At 37.6% G+C, this 26,620-nt stretch overlaps 1 protein-coding gene and 1 long non-coding RNA gene across 2 annotated transcripts; one reads left to right on the top strand and one right to left on the bottom strand.

Annotated features, from left to right (window-relative positions):
- Window positions 1–1,063: 1,063 nt before the first annotated feature.
- On the bottom strand, window positions 1,064–26,620 carry LOC120488118 (uncharacterized). The gene is made up of 3 exons (XR_016169442.1): window positions 26,460–26,620; window positions 2,788–2,953; window positions 1,064–1,401 (listed from the first exon to the last, which is right to left on the bottom strand). It is a non-coding gene; the product is annotated as an uncharacterized LOC120488118 (long non-coding RNA).
- Window positions 6,836–26,048, top strand: cavin2b (caveolae associated protein 2b). The gene is made up of 2 exons (XM_039663796.2): window positions 6,836–7,635; window positions 23,160–26,048. Exons 1-2 carry the CDS (start codon window positions 7,099–7,101, stop codon window positions 24,033–24,035), a joined length of 1,413 nt encoding a protein of 470 aa, XP_039519730.2. The 5' UTR covers window positions 6,836–7,098; the 3' UTR covers window positions 24,036–26,048.

Raw genomic sequence — 26,620 nt, 5'->3', positions numbered from 1 at the left:
ACGTTGTTTTAGCGTACCTTTTGCTTAAACGAGGAGCTGGGGGACGCCGGAAAAATAGACATTTTACTCATTAGGCTGCTTCATTAAAAACGTGACATTTAGACGTTTTCTTCGGGGTGGATCCAGGCAAATGAATCCTTTTCACCTTGAAAATAATAAATGTTTTTTTTTTTTGCATTTTAAATAATAGACCATTTCTCAGTGATCGTCAATAAAATAAAATTCCATTTTCTCGGTTTAATGAAAACCAATAGGTCGTTATGGCAGAGGCGAATAAACATCCGGATATCTCTCCAATGGAGCGTTTTAACGCAAACGTGTAAGTTTCACGTTTGAGGGGGTTAAACCGTGACATCTACACATTTTCCAAAGTGGACTATCCCAGCTAGAATTTTTTTTGTTCTAAAATTGTTCTGAGAACATTACCATGCAGTGTTCTAATAATGTTTTCAGCGGGTAGTTTTCTTTTTGTTCCTAAAATGTTCTCTTAAAAGTTCTAATAACATTCTCTAAAAACATTCTAAATATGTTTAGTGCTAACATTGTTAGAACATTATTCCCTGACGTTCTTACAACATTTTCAGCGAGTAGTTTTCTTTTTGTTCCCAGAATGTTCTCTTAAAAGTTCTAATAACATTCTCTAAAAACATTTTAAATATGTTTAGTGCTAACATTGTTAGAATATTATTCCCTGACATTCTTATAACATTTTCAGCAGGTAGTTTTCTTTTTGTCCCCAGAATGTTCTCTTAAAAGTTCTAATAACATTCTCTAAAAACATTCTAAATATGTTTAATGCTAACATTGTTAGAACATTATTCCCTGACGTTCTTATAACATTTTCAGCGGGTAGTTTTCTTTTTGTTCCCAGAATGTTCTCTTAAAAGATGGCATAACATTCTCTAAGAGCACTCTGAAAATGTTTTGTGATGACCTTCTATAAAGGTTTAATCATAACATTTTTAAAACATTATCCCCTAACTTTCTTATAAAGTTTTTAGCGGAAGTTTATTTTTGTTCCCAAAATGTTCTCTTAAAACCCCCCAAAAATGCTTAGCTATAACATTGTTAAAGCATACAATTTTATTAATCTCAAAACTAAAACATCAAAATCTAACAGGTTTATGAATGGCATCCACATAAATTATTAGAAGTTCTGCGTACAGTAAATGCCCAACATTACATGTAGAACTCCGTAAAGTCACTCCTGCGTCTTGACTGCGGTGTTTGCTCAGAGCACTCATCATCAGTCTTTGCTTGTCTTGGTTCTTGCAGAAGAATAATCCAGGAATCTGTATTAATAGTGTTCTACTATTCTCTCTTCTAGTTGTCCAGCTGCTCCCCCAGTTAGCAGCATTGAGCTCTGTTCTCTGTGTGCACGGTAGAGTTTTTCCTCATAGCCTAAAAAAGAAGATCATGCAAAAGTGTAAACATAAAGAATACACATACATTAAGATCACAAGCAATACTGACATTGAAAACTTTCAAAGTTAGCCAGTGCTAAAAAAGTCTGATTTATATAGAATGAATGTGTGTAGTATGAAACCGCCAATTTCCTTGAAGAAATGGGATAACCTCTCACTAGTGAGAATGTGTTGGCTTGTGTTTTATAATTAGATAAGATTTAAATAAGATGGCCGCCGAGTTAAATGACTTGCCTCAAAGAAACTTTGATTGTGCCTGTCACACAATGTTGTCAACATGAACTCAACATGAGTTTTTTAAGCACCTCAAAAATTTAATTCCTTCTAACTCCTACAGTATGTTTACGAATCAGCGTATGAAAATGTCAGTGTACATCACAAGCACATGCACACATTGGTCTGACTGGAACAGATGCGAGTCAAGTGTTTACATGCCTGTTTATTGCTAAATCAACATACGCCATTTTACTATGATTATGTTACCACATTTATAAGCCTAATCGTGTCAATCAAAGTATTGTCATGGAAATTGATCGCCACTTGTGGCATTGGCGACATCTAATTTTTTTTTTTTTTTTTCTAAACGGCATGCACTGCTACAAGCCAGCTAAATGTAACCACCTTTTTCACTTCAGCTACATTTTGGATGGAAGCAAAGACATTGTATCACCTATTCTTAGATATTCAGTACTTTTAATATATAATTTTTGTCACAATTTAGTTAGCAACTCCAAATGACTACTTTTTAATAGTTAGTAACGTAATAGTTAAGTTTAGGTATTAGGATTAAGGGATGTAGAATGGTCATGCAGAATAAGGCATTAATATGTGCTTTATAAATACTAATACACAGCAAATATTCTAGTAATATGCAAGCTAATAATACAGAGAATTTGACCATAGACTAAACTGCCATCATTTTAAATTGGCTTAAAACTTTTTTTAAATACAATTCCTTGTGACATTCGTTTTTAGCACATTTCGATTCAGCTTTATCATTAAATACCTAAGAAACCTGAAATGTGAAATGATGTGTAATCTTTAAAATAAAGTCCACTTTGTTCGATATTTGACATTCAGACAATGACATCCCGACCATTTTAAGTGTGGCATTATCAGGCTTCTATAATCTAACCCATATTCTCAAAGCTCAAAAGAAAGACTGCCAAGAGGTTCATATAGTGTGCACATTTATATCAGTGAAGGAATGTGAAGACTTATAAATAAGCCTGGCAACCAAAGGCGATTTTCTCTCACAGTTATGAATAATCTACACCAGGGCTGTGTGTGGCTGTGGAATGATGTGTGTTTGAGCTAAGGTAATAAATTATTTTCATGACATGCTGTAAGTACTGATTCCCACCTTCCTCCCACATGGCAGTGCCAGGTACACCAGAACCGCTCCATCTCCATAGGTTTCCCAGAGCTGGGCTGTCAGCAGGGAATCTCAATAACAAGTACAGACGCTCAGCGGGAACATCCACTGCTTCTGCGGTTACTAGATGATGAGGCGAGGGGAAGGGTTTGGTCTTCAAGAAAGGAAAAGTGTAAAGAAGAGATTAGGATCACATCAAAAATGAGAGAAAAAGCAAAATGGATAAAAGAAAGGCATCAATATTGAATACATCCAAGGCAAACAGAGCATTTTTTATTTTATGATAAATCAATAAGACATTGACTTTAGACAAAGAGCTCGGCCAAATGAGAGGGATAAAGCGTAATAAAACAATTGAGACAGGAGACAAAAGGTTTGAGGGGGCACTTTGTTGTATATCATATTAATCATTTAAAGGATTATAAAATATGAGAATGGAATTTTAATATTCTGTCCCATTGTTAATGGGCTAAACACAGTTATATAATCACGCAAATATAATTCCAAAAAGAATATAACCTGTAAAAAACCTATAGAAAAGATCTTATACTTTCTACAGTAAATTAATTCAGAAGAAAGCAGTGTAACTGTAACATGGTACATAATCAGATTACTTTTTTCCAAGTAACTAAAGTAACATGTGGCAAACAATGCGGGAACGGAGCGAGGTCGTGGAGCGATTGCTAATGTGAGCGCCTGGATTGCTAATGAGAGGACTACGCCTGGATTTTACGCTGTGTTTTATGTATACATGCAGAAGTCGTCCATGAGGGGCTGCCGCTTTACTTCAGTTTTGTGTTTGTTTATTTTATGATTAAAGTTTCATTGAATCCTTTCCTGAGCCTTTAACTTTTCTACAAAATGCATACTTTTAAATTCACAACAGAATATCAGTTACTTTTTCGAAAGAGCAACGCATACTTTGTTTTGCCATTTATTGAATGACACCTCTCCTTTTTGAGAGAAACTGTGAGCAAGTGAAGAGGCGTTGCGTGTACTGTGTAAACATGATGGTTATTGCAGTTCTAGACTACATAAATATGTGCATGCATCACTTTGCAGTTTTACAATTGCCCAAAATACAACTATTTAAAAGTAGAAAGCTGCCAAAAGCAGGCTTTTAAGAGACTGACAAGTAAACTGTTACACACAAAGGCATAATGGGCATGCAATGTACCTAAAATGCAAATAAATATGAATCATGGTGTAGGTTGAGTAGTCTATTAAGATAATGACACTAAAAGAAACTATTAGAAAGGAAAAAAACAAATTGCATGCTGTAAAAACCAATGAGTAGAATCATTAAATGGAAATCAGGTCAAATTAAATATTAAAATGAAATTAGGCTTTTTTTCTACAAAAAAGCACTTAAACCAATAAAGATAATGGAGTGTGGGTTTAGTCGCAAATATGTGGAGACTAAAAATACAAAAAAGGAGTAATTCACAAGAGACTCAGGTGTCTCAGCAAAGATGTTAGAATTAGAAAAAGTGTGAAGAATTAGAGGCTTATCATTTTGTTAGAGCAATGTGTAAACTCAACTAATTACGTAGCTATGTATTAATGCCACAGCACTGTCTGTCAGGTTTTTTATATAAAATAAAATGGTATTAAATTAATGATCTCCATCTCATGGCCACAACATATTACCATGTTTCAGTTGTGGCCACAACAAAATTCCAGGACAGATTTCTTGCATCATTTTCAGCCAAAATTTGATGCTTTCAATAAATATTCAACTTGAAATAAACTTAATGAAATTGGAACAATAACCTTTGTTTATTTCTTAAATTTGAAGTTGCTTGTCTGGGTTATTTGGTTAATTCCACTACTGACTCCTACTGGTGATATATAACACCAGCCTCTACTCTTCACGCACAAGCTGGGTAACTTCTATGTTTTACTTCCTCACCTCCCAGGTTTTTCACAATGTTACATTATTCAATTATATCTCAAGCATTTTGTTTTGAGGGATGCATTTTGTGCGGGTTAATTTACTCTTTGACTCCTATTGTGTAAAAGAGGTCAAGTGGTGTATTAACTGACGTATACTTGTGTCACTTCACTGTAAAACTTTCCAAAGAAGCAGCTGTGATATTCCAAACATTCCATTGGACTTGTTTTTTTTGCAGCACTTGTGCTCTGATGTTGCAATTACATAAAGTTTTCTCCAGGGGGCGACGAGTCATTTCTAATGGATATGCAATTCGAGCCATGTACCTTCAAGCCTTTTGAAAAATTCCCATGAAAAACAAGAGATCAGGATACGAGTTCCAGAGAATGAAAACAATGGAGATAAAAGTCGATAAGGTTTGAGAATCCCCACCCTTTTAAACGTAATAACAGGCAGAAGAACTTAGGTGCATTTCAGTCATCCTTCATCTCAACTTGTCTCTTAATTCCTCATTTGTTGCCACTCCAATGCATGTTAAACTGCTATTTGCTAATTAATGAAAGGTTGTAAATTACCGTGTTATTTACTACTGCACAAGCCCAACACTAAACAAGCACACACTTGCCTGTAAACGGCTTTGCATTTAGAAAACCCAATATGGACCTTTGCCAAAATCCATGTGCTTGTATGTAATGCTATGGTAATGTGTTATGTAATCCATCTAAGCATGTAAAGCATCCCCAGAGAACAGGTCAGAGGTCAAGGGGAACATGAATGGACTCTTTTCCTCTCTCAGAAGTCTGTGTTTCCACAAACATTACCCTGTAAAGGAAAAAGGAGGGAAGATGACATAATGGAGGCATGTATAACAATGCAGAAAGGAGGAAACGGAAGCAATCAAGACGTTGTCTTTGTGTGTATAAGAGGCAAACACCCAAGAATGTTTCACTGAAGGTCTACCACAATTTTTAAGATTTGGTTTCATGCTGACCGTGTTTTTAACATTCACTATATTTCCCTGCATAATGAAAAGCATAGTGTTTTGCAGTTCTGAGTATGTGAAGTTTCGCCATGCTGCACTCTCAGAAAAAAGGCACAAAAGCTGTCACTGGGGCTGTATCTTTTCAAAAGGTACACTTTTGTACCCAAAGGGTGCATATTGGTACCTTAGTGGTACATATTAGCACCTAAAATGTACACATTAGCACCTAAACTGTGCATATTAACACCTAAATTGTACATATTAGCACCTAAAATGTACATATTAGGTCCCGATATGTACAAATTAGGTCCCGAAATGTACATATTAGGACCTAAAATGGACATTAGCTCCAGAAATGTACATATTAGCTCCTGAAATGCACATATAAGCACCTAAAATGTACATATTAACACCTAAAATGTACTTATTAGCACCTAAAATGTACATATTAACACTTAAAATGCACATATTAGCACCTAAAATGTACATATTAGCACCTGAAATGAATATATTAGCACCTAAAATGTACATATTAGCACCTAAAATGGACAAAATTTTACCTTTTGAAAAGGTACAGCCCCAGTGACAGCTTTTGTACCTTTTTTCTGAGAGTGTGTTGCTACAGCTGCAGACAGGGAAAATGACTCCACTCAAACTGTTTATGTGACATTTTTTTCCAGAATAAACTTAGAATGACTTCAACTGTAAGAAAAGGCTCTTACAAAATAAATACAGGCAAACATATACAGTACATACATTATTGTGCACATCTATGCACACATAGAAAACGCCAAAATGTTACTTAGCAAATCTTTACTCAAGGGGAAAAACACACACCTTTGTTCTTCCTTTCTCTATCTTTTACTCCCCCCTCTTTATTTCTTTGACACAGATGAGCTCATTCTGCAAACATGACTCTTAATATACTATTCATCTCTTCAATATAAACAGAACTAGAGAGCCAGAGAGAGAGAGAGAGTTAGGGGGGGAGGTACTCCATGTGGAGAGAGTTTCTCATGTTCCACTGTACACACCCACATACTCGCACTTGACACATGCAAACACATAACTCCCTCACCAATGGGCCGGGCTAAATGCCATGGAAACCTAGCTACACCCCCATTGGGTGTGGATGGCCTTTTTAAGCTGTGGGGAAGCCTCTACGCAGCTCTTTCAATCGCACCGGAGAGGGAGGGAGAGAGAGAGAGAGAGAATAGAGTAAGAGTGTGGTTATCTTCAAAAAGGGGTGGGAACACTAAACCTGGAAACTGAAAAGTTATTCCCAATCCTTGTAAACCGGAATTTAAGCTTTAAGAACGTGGTGGCACTAAAATCAACTGGGGAACCCGGCAAGAACTCAAGGTAAAAAACGAGACAATTTTCCTGAGTGAAGTTATCTGTCGAGACCAAGAACAGCCTCAGAATGGGAGAAGACGCAGTGCAGGCAGAGCGGAGCAGCATGATCAGCACACATGAGAACCAGGAGCTGGTGGTGCCAAGCCCCAGCCCTACTCAGTCTTCACCCACCCATAGCCTCTCCCAGCTGGGCACTGGCGAACCAAGTAGCCCTGGAGCTCTGGCTGGGGGCACCACAGGCATTCTACCCAGAGATGGAGCTTCACCCACAGGCCAAGTGAATGCCATTACTGTCCTGACACTTCTAGATAAGCTGGTGAACATGCTGGACACAGTGCAAGAGAACCAGCACAAGATGGAGATGAGACAGGTCGAGATGGAAGGGGCAGTGAGGGATATCCAGAATGATATGACCAAGCTCTCCAAGAGTCACACTTCCACCTCAAACACGGTCAGCAAACTCCTGGAGAAGAGCCGCAAGGTCAGCGTCCACATGAAAGAGGTCAAGGACAAGATGGATAAGCAGGCCGTCCAAGTGAAGAAATTGGAGGCCAACCACGCTACCCTTATCAAGAGGAACAACTTCAAAGTGCTCATCTTTCAGGTAAATGTACAGTGTGTGTGTGTGTGTGTTGGGGGACAGTTGGTGGTATGCTCAGGTGAGGACACTGAATGATTGCATTGTGCGAGCGTTCATTGTTGCATGTCGGCGTTCACTGAACCAAGTTCAACTGTCTCCAACTCTGTTAACAATCCGCTGAGTTGAATCGAATGAATCTAAATGTCATTTGACTAAATTACCTCATAGTCGATTAACAGATCTTAGATTATTAACACGTACTTCCCTCAGGGTGGTTCCATTTCTAAAGCAGGAGAAAAGGGTCATAGTTCAGAGTGTAAAAATGTAAGCAATGCGTGAGAGGGTGTGATGTCACTTAAGGTCAGGATGAGGTGGGGTGGAATAGATTGGCTAATGCTGTGGGGTCGAAAGCTTAGACAACACTACCGAAACTGTTAAGTGCTTCTGGGATCTGGTTTAACTGGGATGGGGCTTTAACTGGGGCTCCAAACTAAGAGAGAGCTAGAAAGCTCGAGAGATAGTCAATAGGGGAGCCTTGTTTTGAAGCTTAGCCAAAAGCTATTATTTAAAGCACAATAGCCTTGAATAGAAGGTGTGTCCAGAGATCAGCTACAGTGCAGTGTAATGTGTATCCTGTTGTCAGAAGCCCCGTGCTGAAATGTGCTATGCTACACTGCCTAGCTGCTGTTTACTGTAAGACCTGCAATCAACCGAATGACTCAGTGATTCCAAAGTCAGAGAGAGCCGAGAGAGGCCTTCCATTTTCCCCTCTCTCTTCCCAACCGTGTGGTTACTGCAGAAGTGCATGATGTAAAGAATGAGGGAGGCTAGCGAAACACATTTTCAGAAAGTCAACATTCCATCTCTGTGCGAAGAGAGTGCAAGGTAAATTGCCTTTGATTAAAGTGTGAACGCTTTTACACTCTACTTTAAACAGTGAGAGCACAGTTTCTACAGTCGCCGTCACAAGCAGAGTGCTGTTTAATAAAGCTAGAGACAAATGTTGTGAGTGTTGCTATGCCAACTACGTTGTTTATTTGCAGGGAAATCTAATTGGATGTTCTTCTTTGTCTAAATTATTTCAGGCTCGTAACTTCATTTCATTTTCGAAGCATTTGCCGAGCAGTTCAGACATGTCTGGTTCTAAGGGAATGTGTTTAATCCAGCCATGGGGTTCTTGTATACTCCTGGGGCCCTATCTTGCACCCGGCGCAAATGACTTTATACACAAACGCATGTCTCATTCCTATTTTGCACGCGCGCAAAGTGGGATTTTCCCCTCCACAGACGAACGTCGGTAAACTAGGGAATGAACTTGCGCTTCCTGGGTGGATCGGCGCAAAAAGGAGGCGTGTTTCGGCGCAAACATTCCCTGGTGCTATTTTTACACTTCCAGAAAACAATTGCGCCACTGACCAGAAAAAAACCTGGTCTAAAGTCAGTGGCGCGTTACTTGCGCGTTGTTCATAATGCTATTTTAAGGGCGCATGCTTGGCCATAATGTAGCGGGTGCACAGCGCGCATACACTCATCAACACAGATGCAGTAGTTTTTATTTTTGCAAATCATACATTATAACAAGGAAAAATATTAACACATGAGGGAAATCATTGTGGTTTACATGAAGATGAAAAAACCGATAGGTTTTTATAACTATAGTTACCCATTTTTTTAAGGCTAATTGTAGTACTGACATGCGCACCTGATCTTAAAGGGTATGTTGGATGGCGCTCTGATTGGTTTATTTCACAAACCACACCTATGAATAATGAAGCTACTTCAGACCAACCTCTTTTAGATTTGCGCCAGGCGCAAGAGGCGTTTATTCCGCCGGGAAAATAGCAACAGCGCCGGGACCCGCCCACAAAGTTACTTGCGCCATGCGCTTTGACACTTGCGTTTCAGATCGTTAAAATAGGGCCCCTGATCTGTCTTGCATTATAGTTAGGATGGGTGGGACAGTGAAGGACATTTCCGTCAGACATGCTCGACAGACACAAACATTCCTTAACAGTCTTTGTCTTATGTAATGCTCCTTCATTAACCCCCCTTCCGCTGTCCCTTGGGGTATCCTAAGTTTATTTCTGAGGAATGATAGGATCTAACCAGTGAACTATCCTCAGCCCATTAAACAGACACAACTTCAATAGGGGAATCGAAGAAACTTTTCAAGTCACTTCAGCCAAATGTTTCACATTTATACACTACCAAACAAGCTTCACAAAAACTGACTTTTGGGTGAAGCCAGACATTTCTGTGGTTTCAACACAGAGTCAAGTCAACACATTCTCAGTTTTATTTCCTCATCTCCATAGTTACATTCAGGTGTTCACCACACCCTCTCTGCCTGTGTTTTTCACTTTTATCTTCCCCTACTGCTTTGGGATTAGGGGTGCTTGGCTCCCCCTTAGGCGGACTGCATGCACAAGAGAGAAAGCTGTTCTTGCATAAGAAGAAACTCTGGCTCAAATACTCACATTCCAGAGAAGGAGCAAGTCTCTCCAACTCACCCAATGATATAAATAGGCCAATAACAACAATCGATTAGAGCTCCATGAGACATGGTCACCACAGCCAATAAAGAGAAAGGAGGACAGAGCTTGTAAAGTCTGCTATGATCAAACATCATTCCGTTTGCGATTTTTGAGCATGATGCAACATTCAATGAACACGTTTAACTAATCTTCTCTGTGTTTCTCAAAACTTAACATATGGGTTGTGTTATAGCTGCACAACATCTCATAACAGTGCATAATGCTTAAATTTCTATCATACTGAAAGCCAAATTTAGAGTAGGAAAGTGCACGATGGAATATTTTTACAACTAGCCCTTCACTATCACCTAATAAGGCTATCTGTGCCTCTCCAGAAAGAGGAGAGAGAGGGGGAAGGGGAGAAAAGTGTCAGTGCAAGAAGGCCTGTAGGCAGAAAGAAGGGAGACAATAGTGTTTGTTTTCCATTGTCCATCAAAAAGGCATTATCTCTCTCCAAACTTAGCTTACTGTTACAGTTTCCACTGGTGCACTGGGGTGATATGAAATTGAGACTAGATGAGAAAAGGGCTTCATTGCAGAAAAATATTTACAACATGGTTGCTCAGAGATATTTTGAATGCATGTGCAAATTACACAAACTCACATCTCGTCTCTCACGACACACTGCATACATTTGGCAGCAAACCATATGGAAATGCATGTTAGCTATAAATTCACTAGAACAAAAAAAAACCCGAATGAAACGGCAATAAACTGCTAATTAACCAAGTCCTAAAGCCTCTAATAGGGCTGAAAACAGTGGTAATGGCCGTTTTTTTTTTTTCATTCCTCAGCAACAAAACATCAAAATGTTAGCAGATAATAAGCATTATCTATTTTGATAGATATGGAATAAATCAAAATATGGAATGTGTGACTGTTGTCACCAGTCACTGTTACAGAATGTACTGTAAATCTGGTCTTACTGAGCAGAAGGTAAACAGGAGTCATTCACAGACTTTAAAGGGATACTCCACTTTTTTTGGAATGGGCTTTATGAGTTTTACCGTTTTCGAATCCATTCAGCCAATTTTCTGAAGAATATCAGTAAACAGACCGTTTCTGGTCTGATTGACTTCCATAGTAGGAAAAAAATATATACAGGTACTATAGTAGTCAATGAGACCAGAAACTGTCTGGTTACAGATATTCTTCTAAATATCAGAAAATCGGCTGAATGGATTCGAAAACGTTAAAACTCAACTGTTTAACTCTGAGGGAGTTGTAAAATGAGCCTATTTCCAAAAAAAGTGGAGTATCCCTTTAACAGTGCATTTGTTAAGCTAAATTGTTTCTTTGAAAGGATCTATAGATTTTAGGGCTGTGAATATGTTGATATATATCAATTGATATCGATATTGTTAAAAAGAATTAAACGACCAAATTAATTAAATTGAATCCTATCGGAATGTAACAGAATTTAACAACAGCCAAGCACATATTTACACCCTTAACGTTAACGTGGCCTCAGGGTCCATTTCACTGTACAGGTTTAAATACTGAATGAGCATGTGAAATGAGTTACATGAAAGGGACTGAACATGTTTTTGCATATGCAATTAGGGGGGAGTTATCAATACAGGCTTATAATTCTAAATTCTAAAACTAATTTATTAAAAGGTGGTTTATTGTTTCAGGAATCAGGCTACGCTGGTCTGTATGTTTTTGATTCACTAAAAAGAATGATTAATGACAGTAATTTGCGAATAGCATTGTAATTGTGATGAATTGAAAAAAAATTATAATCTACCAAGCCATAACTATTATATTAAACGCATGTGAGAGAATGAACATGTACATGTTGTAAAAAAACTTCTCAGTTTAGCTTTTACGCTACATGTTTTGTAGTTATCTAACAGCTGTCTAATGCACTGCCTGCAGGTGCTAACTCCCTTTTCTTACAGCCACAATGAAATCAACTGAAATGCAAACAAATCATGTAAATCCGTATTTGGCAATCAAATCAAAATTGAGTGACTTGCAAGCATACTGAACATTTATGCACTGAACAAGATATGCAACACAATAACGACACACACACAAAAGCACACCTGTGATAGCGTCATGCTAAATATTAAATTATTGAAGCCAGTGAAGGCAAGTGATGCAGTATATTCTCAGAAATTTCAGTTTTAAAACTCACTGGGCCTTCCTGAGCTGGACATACACTGTAATTATCTACAAAAAACAGACATCCTTTTGCACTACCGAGTTCTGGCTCTTTAGTCCTATCTAAATACACACACATACACATTCACACTGAAGAGACAAAAGCTGTTATTGTGTATGTCCCGTGACAGGGAGCAATGCCAGCACAGAGGGAAGACCATACACACTCACAAAATGCCATGGGAACTCCTGTGGACAATATGCTATATGCTGGGGCAAACCGCCGAGAAACAGCAGACAGACTACACATCATTTGCAAAGAAAACTGCAATAAAACCATGCCCTTTCACACTGATCTTACGTCAACCTTTTCTTTCAGAATAGAGGTTAACTAATAAATCACATCGGGACTCCTGATCACCCTGTTCGGGTTTATTTTGCAATAATGATTTTATGACTGCAGGCACATTATTCCACTTATTCCAGCAGCTACTTAATGAATGAATGAATGAATAAATAACACGAAATCACGAAATTATTTTTTTTATGTGAAAGAAAATTAAATGCAGTGATTGATGAATCCAAATCAGGTTAGAGAGCCATGTAAGAAGTGGATATAAAAAAAAATCATTCTTAAACTAGCATGGTTAGAGTTAAAACAACATAAGTGGAAGTGGTTTCATGAAACTAATAAAAACAGAATACAATTATTGTTGATGTTGATGATTATGCTCATAACCATATTTCGCGCACTCAGATCAAAGATCAAAGTGACAAAACAACATTTCTCTTTGAATAATAGTAATAGTTTAGTTTTAAGAGGGTTGCTCATGTCATGTAAACACCTTAATCCATGTAATTCCTATTACTCTGATTCCTGACAATAATCAGAATGTTGGTGTACATGTAAACATGGCCATTGTTGCATGAATCCAGGGCTGATTCTCCACTCAGCTATCCCACCCCGTCCTGCTCCAACTAATTTATTCCGCCTGACTTCTTACACACTCAAAAACATACGTACGCTATAGTAGTTCAACTACAGTCAACCCAACCTACACTATACCAAAAGCTACCAAGCTTTAAAAGAATATAAGTAAAAAGAATTGAGATATAAACTCGCAATTGCAAGGAAAAAAGTCCGCTTGGAAATAATGTCTTGTTACTTGGTTAATGCAAACAGTTGAACTATGGTCACGCTACACTGTAAAAAATATTTTCAAGATTTGTTATCACAACATATTTTCTTTTGTCAAATCAACTTTATAATAATTTATTTAGTTGACATAACTTATTATTTTGAGTTTCTGATGATTAAATTAATCTCCTTCATTGTATCAACTCACTTTTTCCAGTTCAATCAACTTAAATTTAAGGCAACCACTGGGTTACTTACTTTTTTAAGTTAAATCAACAATATTTTTTTACAGTGTAGTAATCACAACATTTTTTTTCTTTTGTCAAATCAACTTAAATAATTTATTTAGTTCAGATAACATATAATTTTGAGTTTCTGATGGTTAAATGAATCTCCTTCATTGTATTAACTCACTTTTTCCAGTTCAATGAACTTAAAATTTTAAGGCAACCAGGTTACTTACTTTTTTAAGTTAAACCATCAATATTTTTTTAAGTGTACAAAAAACGTTGTTTTAAAATAGTTTTGATACTACACTGTAAAAAAATATTGTTGGTTTAACTTAATAAAGTAAGTAACCTGATTGCCTTAAAATTTTAAGTTGATTTGAACTGGAAAAAGTGAGTTAATACAATGAAGGAGATTAATTTAATCATCAGAAACTCGAAATAATGAGTTATCTGAACTAAATAAATTATTTAAGTTGATTTGACAAAAGAAAAAATGTTGTAATAACAAATCTTGAAAACATTTTTTCCAGTGTACTAAACAATCCACACCAAAATGTACCCATTTTTCTCTCCCTCCCTTTCAGTGTGTTGCAAAAATCACTGTGTATTTTTGAAAGAGATAGAGAATGTATAGAGTTACAGGTCTGCCTTTGGTGTGACACAAAAGCAGAGAACACAGGCGAGCTTATGAGGTTAAACAGCTGCTTCCTTTCAGGTGGGCTGTTATGGGCAGCAGGAAGGGAAATGCAAGCATTAAAAAAAAATCTGAGAATTACAGGGGCTGGAGATCCAAATGCATCATTAATGCTAAAAAAAAAAAAGAAAAAAAAATACATTGCATGAGCTTGAAAATAATTCTATAAAAAAAACAATTCTCCACCAAATACAACTCCTTCAAACAAAGTCACTTCTCTCTCTTTACTCTCTACACCCCACCCCTGAGCAAATATTTACCCCAATCCTTCATAAGAAGGCCACAAGGTGACACGTATGTCAAGTGTGTTTAGAATGTAAAGTGAATTATTGGGAAAACAACTGGATAGCGTCTCTGATAAAGCTGAGAGTAATGAGAGAACAGAGCATGTTACGGAGACGTGTGTATATCTGTCGATATACACTTGTCTAAACTAATATAATCAAGTAATTTAAAAAACAAGTCTTTTTTTTTACATATACAATTTAGCTTCTAACTTTCTTTTGCGGAATCCCAGCCTGTGTTCCCCTGGTCTAATGTGGACATTTATGTCGTTTCCTGTTCTGTACATCTTTTGTAGTCCTTTGCAGTTTGATTAGTTCTTTGTTTACCTATTACCCCGTGTGTTTCTTATGTTCCTTGTCGAGTCTTGTCCTTACATGGATGTTTTGTTGGGGTGCTCATTCCCCAAACTACCCCAGTTCCCAGTCACCAGTCACACTGGACTTGAGGGCTGAGAAACGCTGGGATCCGTGGTGGGCCAGGCTCCACCCCCACCGGAGCTTGAGTCCCATAAGTACTTTGGTAAACAGAAAATAAATAACAAAACAAAGATGGGAACTAGAAAACCAGGAAAACAGAATGAGCACCCCAACAAAACATCCATGTATAAGGACAAGACTCAACAAGAAACACTGGAATTTAAATACACATTGGCAAATAAGACACACCTGGGGACAATAAAATAACTAATCAACAAGAAAAACTACAAAGGACTACAAAACATGTACAGACCAGGAAATAACATAAAAGTCCACACAAAAACCAGGGGAACATATGGTACGTTCTCGTTGCTATGGAAAAGATTATATTTTCCACTTGTGAACTGGTATTTACTAGTGTGTCAAGTGCTTTTGTTGTCGTAATGTGCTAAAAATATGGAGATCCAGACCTGTTATTTAGCTAAAGCTATTTTAGATTGCTTAAGTCATCTGCAACAGCAAGAAAATGATTTATCAAAACTCAAACAGTAAATAATATGCTGTATATTTTCTAGATCATGATTAGTAAAATTTTTTTACCATTCACGACTCGAGTTGCTCTCCGCCATTTTGAAAAGGTCAAAGGTTATCTCACCTCGGCAACTCCTGCATCAAAATATTCTACGAGCTGCTCAGTGGAAAACACCACATGAGGGGGTGTTCATGCGTATTTTCCTCGTCGGCTTTTGGTACTATAATTACCATAGCATGTGAACGCACCAATAGACCATTTCACAAGACGTAAACAAGACTGGTCCAGAAGCACTTCCTGTTTCAGTTTGTAACTGTTTTCTTTATTTCACGTGTAAAGAAAACATCTTAAAGATGTTTGTTTAACTTTTTTATTCAGTTTTAAATGTTCTGTTGGTTGTATTTTATCCCAGCTTTTTCGTAGTGTTAAAAAACTGAAACAGGAAGTGCTTCTGGACCAGTGTTGTTTACATCTTGTGAAATGGTCTATAGTCTGAAATTTTAGAAAGGACATTTCAAATAAGTTAGCCTAATTCATGAGTTTTCAAGTTTAAAGAATAAAAGTACCGTAAAAGTGGTTGATATAACTTAATTATATTGAAAAGAAAGGGCAAGATAGTCTTTTGTAGCTTTTTGTTGTTTGGGTGAGTTGATGGAGTTTATGGGTGAACTATCTGCGAGAAACTTGAGTAATAGCAGGCAAAGAATAAAAAGCAGGCATTTATGCCTCTATTAGAAGCACATCTGGTCAAATAAACATCAAATAAAACCCAGCCTATTTTTTCACAGAGAACAGGCACAAAGCATGCATTGTATGCAATGACTCATGCTCACAATGTTTACCAAAACATGCTCTCTAAAAATTGATTCCTTTAATAACCATAAACTGTAACAGAAATGTACCCCTTGTGAGATCCCCTTATATTATTTTGCATATGAGAAAACATATATCAACTCAGCTATCATAAGCGCTACATTGCCCAAGGCGAGAGGGACCGGTTTAGTGTGCAAATAAATCAAACCTAGAGTATCATTTGACAGGCTGCGCAACATGAGGTAATCATGCTCTGTAGTGACAACATTTTGAGAGAATCCTAAAACACAACCAGAATATGAAGACAATGTAGATGTAGAGGAGGCTGTAGTCATTTACATGTCATTTCTAGATCTCATACCTACAAGGCAGAATGCATGGAATGAACTGTTTGGTTCCCCACTGAGAAAACAACAGGAACCCGTGTCCCTGGAGGCCATAAGGAGGGTTTCTTTAACTTGTTTATAACAGCTCTATAGTATTTAAAACTTCATTTGAGGGGTGTTTGTTACTTTGTGTTTCTGCCATCAGCATAAGCGGTTCATCTAAAGTGAATTCAAATACAGTGGTTCCGGAGACAAGCCTGAACCTGGCTAACCTGGTTAAGTCAAGAGAAACTGTCCACATAAAACAGCACAATTACGCAATCTGCTCTCCGACACATTATCAAAATGTCAACACCCTACTCTCATTCTCAGAGACCATCTACAGTTAAGAATACAAAGTTTAGTGGCTGTTGATAGACACTCTTCTTGCCACACAGGCTAGTCCAGTGGCTCAGTGTATTTTCTTTACCAAATTGGCAAGATGAGCTACTTAGAGTCTTGGGGACACTACTTGAAAACATGCAAATACAAACAAAGAGCAATGTCAAAAGCATCCAAACAACACAGAAACTCAATAAACAGCATTGACTCCTCTGAGTTTTAAATCTAAGCTTTACCAAAAAAGACTTGGACTTAAAGGGTCAATCTCTCTACATTCATACTAATAAAGATGTTTTGCAAAGTGACATTTCAATGGACATGAAATGCTTACTCAAAACAGTCTCAGTCTCATTTTAAAGATATTTGATCAATCTAATTTATCTAAAAATATTGTATTAGTGAATTATAGGACATTATATTGCTTGTTGCACTGCCTTTATGTATGTTTCAATTCAAAAGAATTCTATTATAACAATGTTCACAATAACTTTCACGATACCACAATTCTGATTATCCTACAAGTTTTCAGGTTTCTTAAAGGAGTAGTTCACTTTTAAAAAACACATTTTGCTGATAATTTACTCACCCACATCTCATCCAAGATGTCCATGTCTTTCTTTCTTCAGTCGAAAAGAAATTAAGGATTTTGATGAAAACATTCCAGCATTTTTCTCCATCTAATGCACTTTACTTGGCACCAAACACTTCAAGGTCCAAAAGAACATTTGGTTCATTCAACGAACGAAACGAACGAATTGACTCGGAAAAAGATTTGTTCATTTTGATGAACGAGTTCGAACAGGAGAGTCACAAACGTGCATCACAGTACAGAGCAAGGCGAGGATTTGAGCTTATAAAACTTAAACTTTGTTATTTATTTATTAAATAAGCGATCTTTTCGCTTGATAAAACCCTTATTCATTGTCTGGAATCGTTTAAAGCCCTTTGAACATTTTGCAGTTTGTACTGAAAGTGTCTTTTGGACCTTGAACCGTTTGGTTCCCACTGCAGTGCATTATATGGAGAAAAATGCTGGAATGTTTTCATCAAAAACCTTAATTTCTTTTCGACTGAAAAAAGAATGGATATCTTGGATGACGTGGGGGTGAGTAAATTATCAGCAAAAGTTTTTTTTTTTAAAGTGAACTTCTCCTTTAATGTAGTAAAAGCTCATAGTTTGAGTAAAAAATCAACAGTGTAATACTAATATTTGTAAGTATGACCCTGAAGGAAGAAAACATGTTTGTTATGGTTACAATTTTAACTTTGTGCTATAAATGAATTGCATTCATTATTATCTAATTCATGGTCAGTTGGAGCTGAAAAGAAAATCTTGCATGCCAAATATCACAGCACAGGCATTATCACTGTTATACAAGACGGTATATCTGTTCTTTTATTTTTACAGCTCATTTTGTTCACAATATCTCCTTCTAAAATTCTAAAGTGAAGCATTTAATTCTTCTTTCTGATTCACAAAATCTTATCATTTGGCATCTCTTCATCTTTTTCTTGATGTTTATTTTTAAACACATGCTATTAGTTACTCCTAAAACTAGCTACTCTTCACCAAAAAAAACACCACTTACAACCCTATCACAACAGAAAGTAAATACTTTTACAAAGAAAAACAATACAAAACCTATATCCAACCCTATAAGATTTCAGCCAATGTTATGTCACACTGTTTTCTACTATGTTTTTAACTCTGACTAATTGCTGTGGTAACTCTGAGGAGAGAATGATGGAACATGGAAATTCCATTTTAAAAATTGCAGGGACTCCGCCAAATTCATTCCCAAACTGTGCCAGCAACATCATACCAATACCTTTGATCCATATTCGCCTTCCAAAGTAAAGCTCTTTTCGTGGGTGGACAGATCTACTAAATCCCAAAAGCGGTATTTCACCCCTGATTTAGCATGTTCCATATATCCACAGGGATTACCGTCAGTCATTATGTATCCTTTCTGTTAGTTCTCTTCTGTTAGGTCAAATCTCTCCCACTACTTTGACAGGCCATACTCGCATTCCCTCACACACAGAGAGCTTCAGAGGCCAGAGTTACAACAGGGGGTTCAGAGGGGAACACAACCTTTCTATCATGTTAGAAAAGCAGATGTGAACATTAAGACTCTATGCAGGCAGTATAAACAGATAAGAGGAATCAAGGCAGGTTCGAATTCAATGTTTACGTAACATTCTGTCCACTAAGATTCCTTCATCTCTTCGCCTTTTTAAGAGAGTTTAGATATATCCTGATCCTGATATATGTATATCCTGATATCATGATAGTGATGATACCTCACTTCTGTGTGGTTTGGGGGTTCACAGAAAGAATAAAACGGAGCCTTTGATGGAGCAAATGAGAGACATACTGATCATTTAAATAGATGTCAATTAACTTATGCCATTTCTACTGAAAAATTAGTATGTTTACACAGGAAAACTATTAAAAAGACCTGATTCCTGCATAAACTACCCTTTAAAGGGTAAATAAAACACTGTTTTAGCACCTGTTAGTTTTCACCACAATTTTTTGAAAAATGCACCAAAAGTGGGCATGGTATGCTACGAGTGGAGAGGGAAGAGCATCTGATTCAAACAGCTTCAAATGAACCAGTTTTCTCCTAAAATTAAAGGGTTAGTTCACCCAAAAATGAAAATTCTGTCAGTATTTACTCACCCTCATGTTGTTCCAACCCCGTAAGACCTTCGTTCATCTTCGGAACACAAATTAAGATATTTAAGATATTAAGATCGCTCCTGCATACTAGTCCATAGGCTTCTTGAGGGAATGACTTGCTGTCCTCGAAAAGTCATTAAAGACATCGTTAAAATAGTCCAAGTGACTACAGTGGCTCAATTTTAACTTTATCAAACGACGAGAACACTTTTTGTGCGCAAAAACAAACAAAAATAACGACTTTATTTCAACTATTCACTTCCTTCTCCATGGGCCTGTAGTCAGTTAACGTAGTGTGATTGCGTAAAGCTACGTCACACGTAGGCTCATTATTGGCCGACGCTAGTCGTGTGTGATGTGTGTGATGCGTGTGACGTACAATAACAGAAGCTTACACTATTAAACTAGTAACCTGACTCGCGCAGAGGGAGAAATAAACGAATAGTTGAAATAAAGTCGTTATTTTTGTTGGTTTTTTTGCGCACAAAAGTGTTCTCGTCATTTGATAAACTTAAGATTGAGCACCTGTAGTCACTTGGACTATTTTAACGATGTCTTTAATGACTTTTCGAGGACAGCAAGAGCCAGTCCCTCAAGAAGCCTATGGACTGTATGCAGGAGCGATCTTAATATCTTAAATATCTTAATTTGTGTTCCGAAGATGAACGAAGGTCTTATGGGGTTGGAACACCATGAGGGTGAGTAAATACTGACAGAATTTTTGGGTGAACTAACCCTTTAAAACTAGTCGATGGTGTGGTAACATTCTTTTCTATGATGTGCAACCATATACTGGAAAAAATATGGACAAAGCATCTGTGACGTCACCCATAGACTTTCTGAAGAACAGTTTTGAGGCTGTTTATGGGGGTATGGGCGGCGCCATACTGGAAAATCTTGGGAAATACAAAATACAAATGTTCAGAAAGGATACAGAGATGGTATGATGTGTTGTGTCAGATCATGGCCGAGATTTTTGTATTTTACATTTTGTATGTAAACACGATCTAAACTAACGAGTTAGAAAACAATTCACCCCCCTCACAGTTGTCAGGCACTAGGAGGAACCTACCGAAAAATACAATAAAAGTCCATGGGACCAAAGATATGAATTTATGCTGTGAAAACGGACATTTTAACATGAAATCTATGGATATTTGCTCCCTTTTGGGACCGGCCTCTAGCAGATTTTAGATGTATTGCAGTTTTTCGCACTTCTGGGTAGGCTTCATTTTTCAGATTAGAATGTTGCCGCTTGTGTGCAACACATCCTTCTGTTAAAATCTTGCTACAAAATGTAGTTTCATGTCCTTTTAAAGCATATATACATGTACTGTATGCCCAAAAACAAGGGGTATCTGCCTTCACAGTACATTTATACATGCAGAACATTTGTGTGAGCTTACATTTCAGACTGAACGAAAACAGTGCTGTTAAATTGATTAACTGGGAGGTTTCCTGTGTGACGTGGCCTCATCCGTATCAGAATTTAGAGTCTTATCGCGAAGAGAGCGAGGCTCCCAGGCTCTCCTTCACATTTCTGACATGCCATGGAACATTTTGATGGGTGGGGGGCAAACATGGCTTCTCTCCAGGTGTCCCTATTGCTGCACTCCACCTCAAATGCTTCCTGACTCTCATCCTATACTCCCTTCCAAAGCTCTACAGCAGACTTCCCTGCTTTCTGTTCTCTCTCTCTCTCTTTCCAATTGCCCAACTCTTGCTCTCTTTCTGTACTGGCTGTCCTCCAAAACTCAGTGGAAACTCTGATATGAGCTGTGTAGGGTCATGCCTGGCCTTCCTTTCCAATCGTCTCACTATTCTTCAGCCTTTATGATTGTCTCCAGCAGGGAAAAGAGGGTTTGTACACAATGTTTTTCACACCAAATGTTCTTGTCCCCTTGTGTCATTTAAAGGAATGTATATCCACACTACACATCAATACTCTATAGTACTTCATATTACAAGCTGAGCAGAATCAGCTTGAAGATTTTCGACACTGCATCATCTTTTAAAAGACAAATACTTGAAACTGTGATAAAAGGTCACGGTGTGTTGACGAGGAACATTTCTTTGGCAATATACTTTTAAGAGTAAAAAGTGTGTTCAACTGTTCAAACCTCTTCATAATGGCTGCTGTAAAGCCACAGACAAAACCCTAGAAATGTTTGTCCAGAAAGGCTGTCCTGTTGTACATTTTAAAGGAGTAGTTCACTTTTTTTACTGATAATTTACTCACCCCTATGTCATCCAAGATAACCATGTCATTCCTTCTCCAGTCGAAAAGAAATTAAGGTTTTTGATGAAAACATTCCAGGATTTTTCTCCAAATAATGAACTTCAAACGGTTCAAGGTCCAAATGAAAGTTTCAGTACAAACTGTTCAAAGGGCTTTAAATGATTTCAGACGATGCGGGTCTTATCAAGCGAAACAATAGCTCATTTAAAGTTTTATAAGCTCAAATGTTCGCCTTGTTCTATTCTGTGATGCGCATTCGTGACTCTCCTGTTCGAACTCGTTTATCAAAATGAACGAATCTTTTTTTGTGTTTTTTTGTGTTTTTTTTGTTCATTTTGAGTTTGATATGAAACTTAAACTTTGTTTTTTTTTGTTTTTTTTTTAAATGAGCGATCGTTTCGCTTGATAAGACCCTTATTCATCGTCTGAAATTGTTTAAAGCCCTTTGAACAGTTTGTACTGAAAGTGTCTTTTGGACCTTGAACCATTTGGTTCTCATTGAAGTCCATTATATGGAGAAAACTCCTGGAATGTTTTCATCAAAAACCTTAATTTCTTTTCGATTGAAGAAAGAATTACATCTTGGATGACATGGGGGTGAGTAAATTATCAGCAAAAGTTTTTTTTAAAGTGAACTACTCCTTTAAGAAGACTTTTTTCACAGTGATTTTGATCTGGCCAATACACAGATTTTCAGATAGGTTTCAGAGGTTTTATGTTTATTTTAAGTCATTTGTCAGATTCATTTAATTTGCTACTAAGTTACAGACTTTATCTAAGCCTTTTTAACCACTTTTACCCTGGGCTAAAATCCTGACTAAAAAGAAGACCTAAAATTAAGGACATTAATAGAGAATGATGTTATGTAGAAACTATTGAAGATATCTCCCACAAACACATGACAGCTATATCATGCGCATTCTTAGAGTCCGGTTGCCAAGGAACCAAATACAAATCTTGCAGGCAGCTAATTCGGCACTGGATTCCTCTGTGGGGAAACCGTGTAACAATTAAATGGCTTTAGCAATCAAAACTTTTTCATAGCATTAAAATTGGTAGAACTTTGTATTAAGAGCAATTATGTGTGGTGTGAAAATAAGCTGTAAATAGGCAGAACTGTATAATTTATTCTTTTTTTGTTGTTGTTGTTGTTGTTGTTGTGCAGGAGGAAAATGAAATCCCTTCAAGTGTCTTTGTGAATGAACCTGCACCGTTACCTGAAGTGGAAGAGGACACCCCAGCCACTGATGCCAACCGTTCTCAAGAGGAGGGCCTTCAGACCATCGCTCTCTCCTCAGATGAGGAGCAGGGACCAGAAGAGGATGAGGATGACATTTTGAGGGTTTTGGATCTCGAAGCTGAAACCAGAGTTGAAAAATCTCGAGCTGAGAAGATCAAGCGTTCCAGTCTGAAGAAAGTGGACAGCCTGAAGAAGGCTTTCTCCAGGCAGAACATTGAGAAGAAGATGAACAAGATTGTGTCCCAAGAGAAGCGGGATAAAATCAAGAAAAGTCTGACACCCAACCACCAGAAGAGCCCTAGTGCAAAGAACACCTCTTTCAAGGTCTCTCCTCTAACCTTCAACATCAAGAAGAACCGCAATGGGGAAGGGCAACCGGAGACTGAGGACTCAGCTCAACCAGAGAGCTCGCCAAGTGCTATTACCCCCATCGAACTGGCCCCTATTGAGAGCCCAACTGAAGACCTGTCCTTCAAAGAGGTTCACTCCCATCTTGCACCAGGACAGGAGGAGGTAAAGGCAGCTGTGGAGGCAATGGAGAAAGATGAGGTGCCCAGCATCCTAAATGGCACAACAGAGGTTCAGCTGTCGATCACAGAAGATGTGAGCGAGGAGTATGCTCTCTCTGCGACCCTGCCCCAGGACGCCTCCAAGATAGTGGTGTCCCACAGTGCTTTACAGGAAGAGGATGAAGAGGAAGGAGAGGAAGAAAAGGGAAAGGAAAGAGTGCACAGTGAAGACAGCCCTCTAGCTGAAGCTGCAGGCCAAGCAGAGGGTGTTGCTGTAGGACAAGCATCCTAATGTCCCGACCCCCCATTCCAGCCCTAGGACACCCATCTAAGCTGAGAAAACACTCTCTCCCTTATCAGTGCCAGCCATCCCCATCAAGAACCCAGACATCTGGCCTGTCCTCCCAGAAAACAGACTTACAGTCCATTCAAAGGCAATATTCATGAACTAAATGACATTTGCGTAAAAATCCCATATCGCTGTTGTTAGTCGCTAGTCTTTTAGCAGAAGTGAATGTGAAAGCAGTCATGTCAGTTCGTCTTATCCAAAACTTATGCTTGTGAGAAACCCACTCCAGCTGGTATTACTGGACATTCTGTTATCCTCTGGTGACTACCTGTCAACTGAGAAAGTCGAATCGCTTACAGCCAAAGGAGTCAACGGACGCCAAATGGACACGTATTGACCATAGCCTGGTTTTCAACCCACAGTCCGACAATTCATTTCATCTGGAACAGCCTGTGCACAGCTGTGATATTGACTTCATGCAACCATGATAATTGGTCCGATTAGGTTTTGTATGGAAGCTTGATGGCACCACAGAATAAAACATAAAAACAGTAATTTTACTTTTTAATCTCACAAATCTGACTTTTTATTCCTCACAATTTTGAGTTCTTACACTTCTGACCTTTTTTTCTCAGGGTTGCGTGATATAAACTCCCAATTGCGAGTTATAAAGTCAGAATTGCATGATATTAAGTATAAAACACAATTGTACGTTTATATCTAACAATTCTGTGAAAAAATGTCAGAATTGCTAGATAAAAAGTCTCAATTATCTTATAAATCATTCGATTCTGTAGCGGAAACAAGCTTCCATGGTTTTGTTTTAGAGATTATACAGCACAAATATACTGCCATGCCATGTTCTATCTCTGTATTTATCAAAAAAAGTGTACTCCATATTACATTTTAAGTGTACTGTGAACCCATAAACATAGAGACCAAAAGATGTGAGAAAGCTAGTGTATTGTCCTAAACTAAACTACAAATATAATTTCTGATTTCTAGATTTCTGCTTCGTAGTGACTAATGAACATTTAGATAACCTTTTTCTGTCCTGAGTGATCACACGTCTGGAATGCAGCTGACATGGGGGATCCTGGTCTTCCCTGAGCTCCACATATGTCTCGGACCTTTACTCGGAAAGCATTCCTGCTTTTGATGTACGGCCATTTCTCAAGATCCTGTTGGCATTGTGCTGGCTGAGAAACAGGCGCTGTGAAGCCAGTCTAGATCACAGGCATGTGTCTGAAAGTGATGAAGGAGACGATGCATGCAAATAAGCCAGAGAAGTGTGGAAAGTGGTGGAGAACTGCAAAAGTATGAAAAGTGAAAGTCTATTTGAATTGTTGTACTGAAGTTTCAAAATGTGAGAACTGATTAACACAAGGACAAATTCAAAAATCCCCCTCATCACTTTGGAATAAATGTAGTTAAGTGATATTTTGTGTACACATCACCACTCGCTATTATAGAAATCCATAAATAAAATAGTGCTGTCAGCGGATAAAGAAAAGCATGAGGAGCAGTACTGACCAATCAAGTCTGGTTTGTTGATATTGTGAGAATGAGAATAGAGTTTGGTTCTCATATGTTTTTATTATAAATCAGAGCAAGTGGGATTTTTGTGTGTTTATTTCCAGCATATTTTCATTTCAGTATTCCAGTGCTGAACAAAAACATAAAAGTGTGTATCTTTGCTTCGGGTGGATGTCTCTTTCAGATGAAAAGGGATGAGGTTTTACTTCTTTAACATATAACAGATTTTAACAAATTTTTTTCTGATTCTTGTAATCCCTAATCTGTATTTACATATTCTTTAAAATGTTACTTGACTTCATAATATATACGAGAGCTATATGTTGTCTTGGTTATATTTTAGAAACATTATGATTCACGCCAAAGAAAATGGCTCAGTTACAGCAGAGACCTTGTTTCTGCAACACCTGTTTACCAAGTTGTTTCACGCTCTGCTCAAATTGTTCTTATAATGCAAATAAATAAAAACTTTGAAACGTGCGTTTTCGTGTCTATCTTGTTCCTTTGAATCTTTAGTAGCCTATGCTTTCAAAGACTTGACAGAAAGACTCAACCCTAGACTTTGAACACCTTAAACATTAAACATTCATATTAGATGCTTAATAGGCCATATTGAAGTATAATTGGCTGGTTAAGAAAAAAAGTGATTATTACAGTTATTATTATGTTTATAGCATGTTATATGAGTGTATACTGGCTTTCCATTTCTTAAACAACCATGTAGGAAGACAAATCAAGGAAGATGGAAATATTTCGATCAAGAGGTGCATACATTTTTGGTAAAGATCTTGTATTAACAATGCAAAAGTCCAGCACACTCTAAAGTCTCATCCAGCAAATTTCAGAGTGCCTTTTATGTGGGGTTACAAAGATATCCGTAATGATTCTTACCTGCATTGTGCGGTAACGGTGAATTGTTGATTTATACCTTTCTTGTCAGAGCTGTACTGTGTGGCATTTGAACTATCTGTTCCTGAACATTCATATGAACTAATTGTATGTCGAGGCCTGGCTTATGTACAATTTTGTAATTATTTTCGTTTCAAAGGTTT

This window comes from Pimephales promelas, chromosome 8 (assembly GCF_988280905.1).
Source record: "Pimephales promelas chromosome 8, fPimPro1.hap1.1, whole genome shotgun sequence".
Taxonomy (NCBI): domain Eukaryota; kingdom Metazoa; phylum Chordata; class Actinopteri; order Cypriniformes; family Leuciscidae; genus Pimephales; species Pimephales promelas.
Note: the sequence above shows the minus strand (reverse complement) of the source record. Positions and strands in the feature narration are given on the sequence as shown.

Excerpts from the sequence above, each read along its gene's own strand:
- cavin2b (XM_039663796.2), top strand. The coding sequence starts at position 7,099 with ATGGGAGAAGACGCAGTGCAGGCAGAGCGGAGCAGCATGATCAGCACA. Across the intron at positions 7,636-23,159 it reads TCAAAGTGCTCATCTTTCAG|GAGGAAAATGAAATCCCTTC; the intron begins GTAAATGTACAG and ends GTTGTTGTGCAG.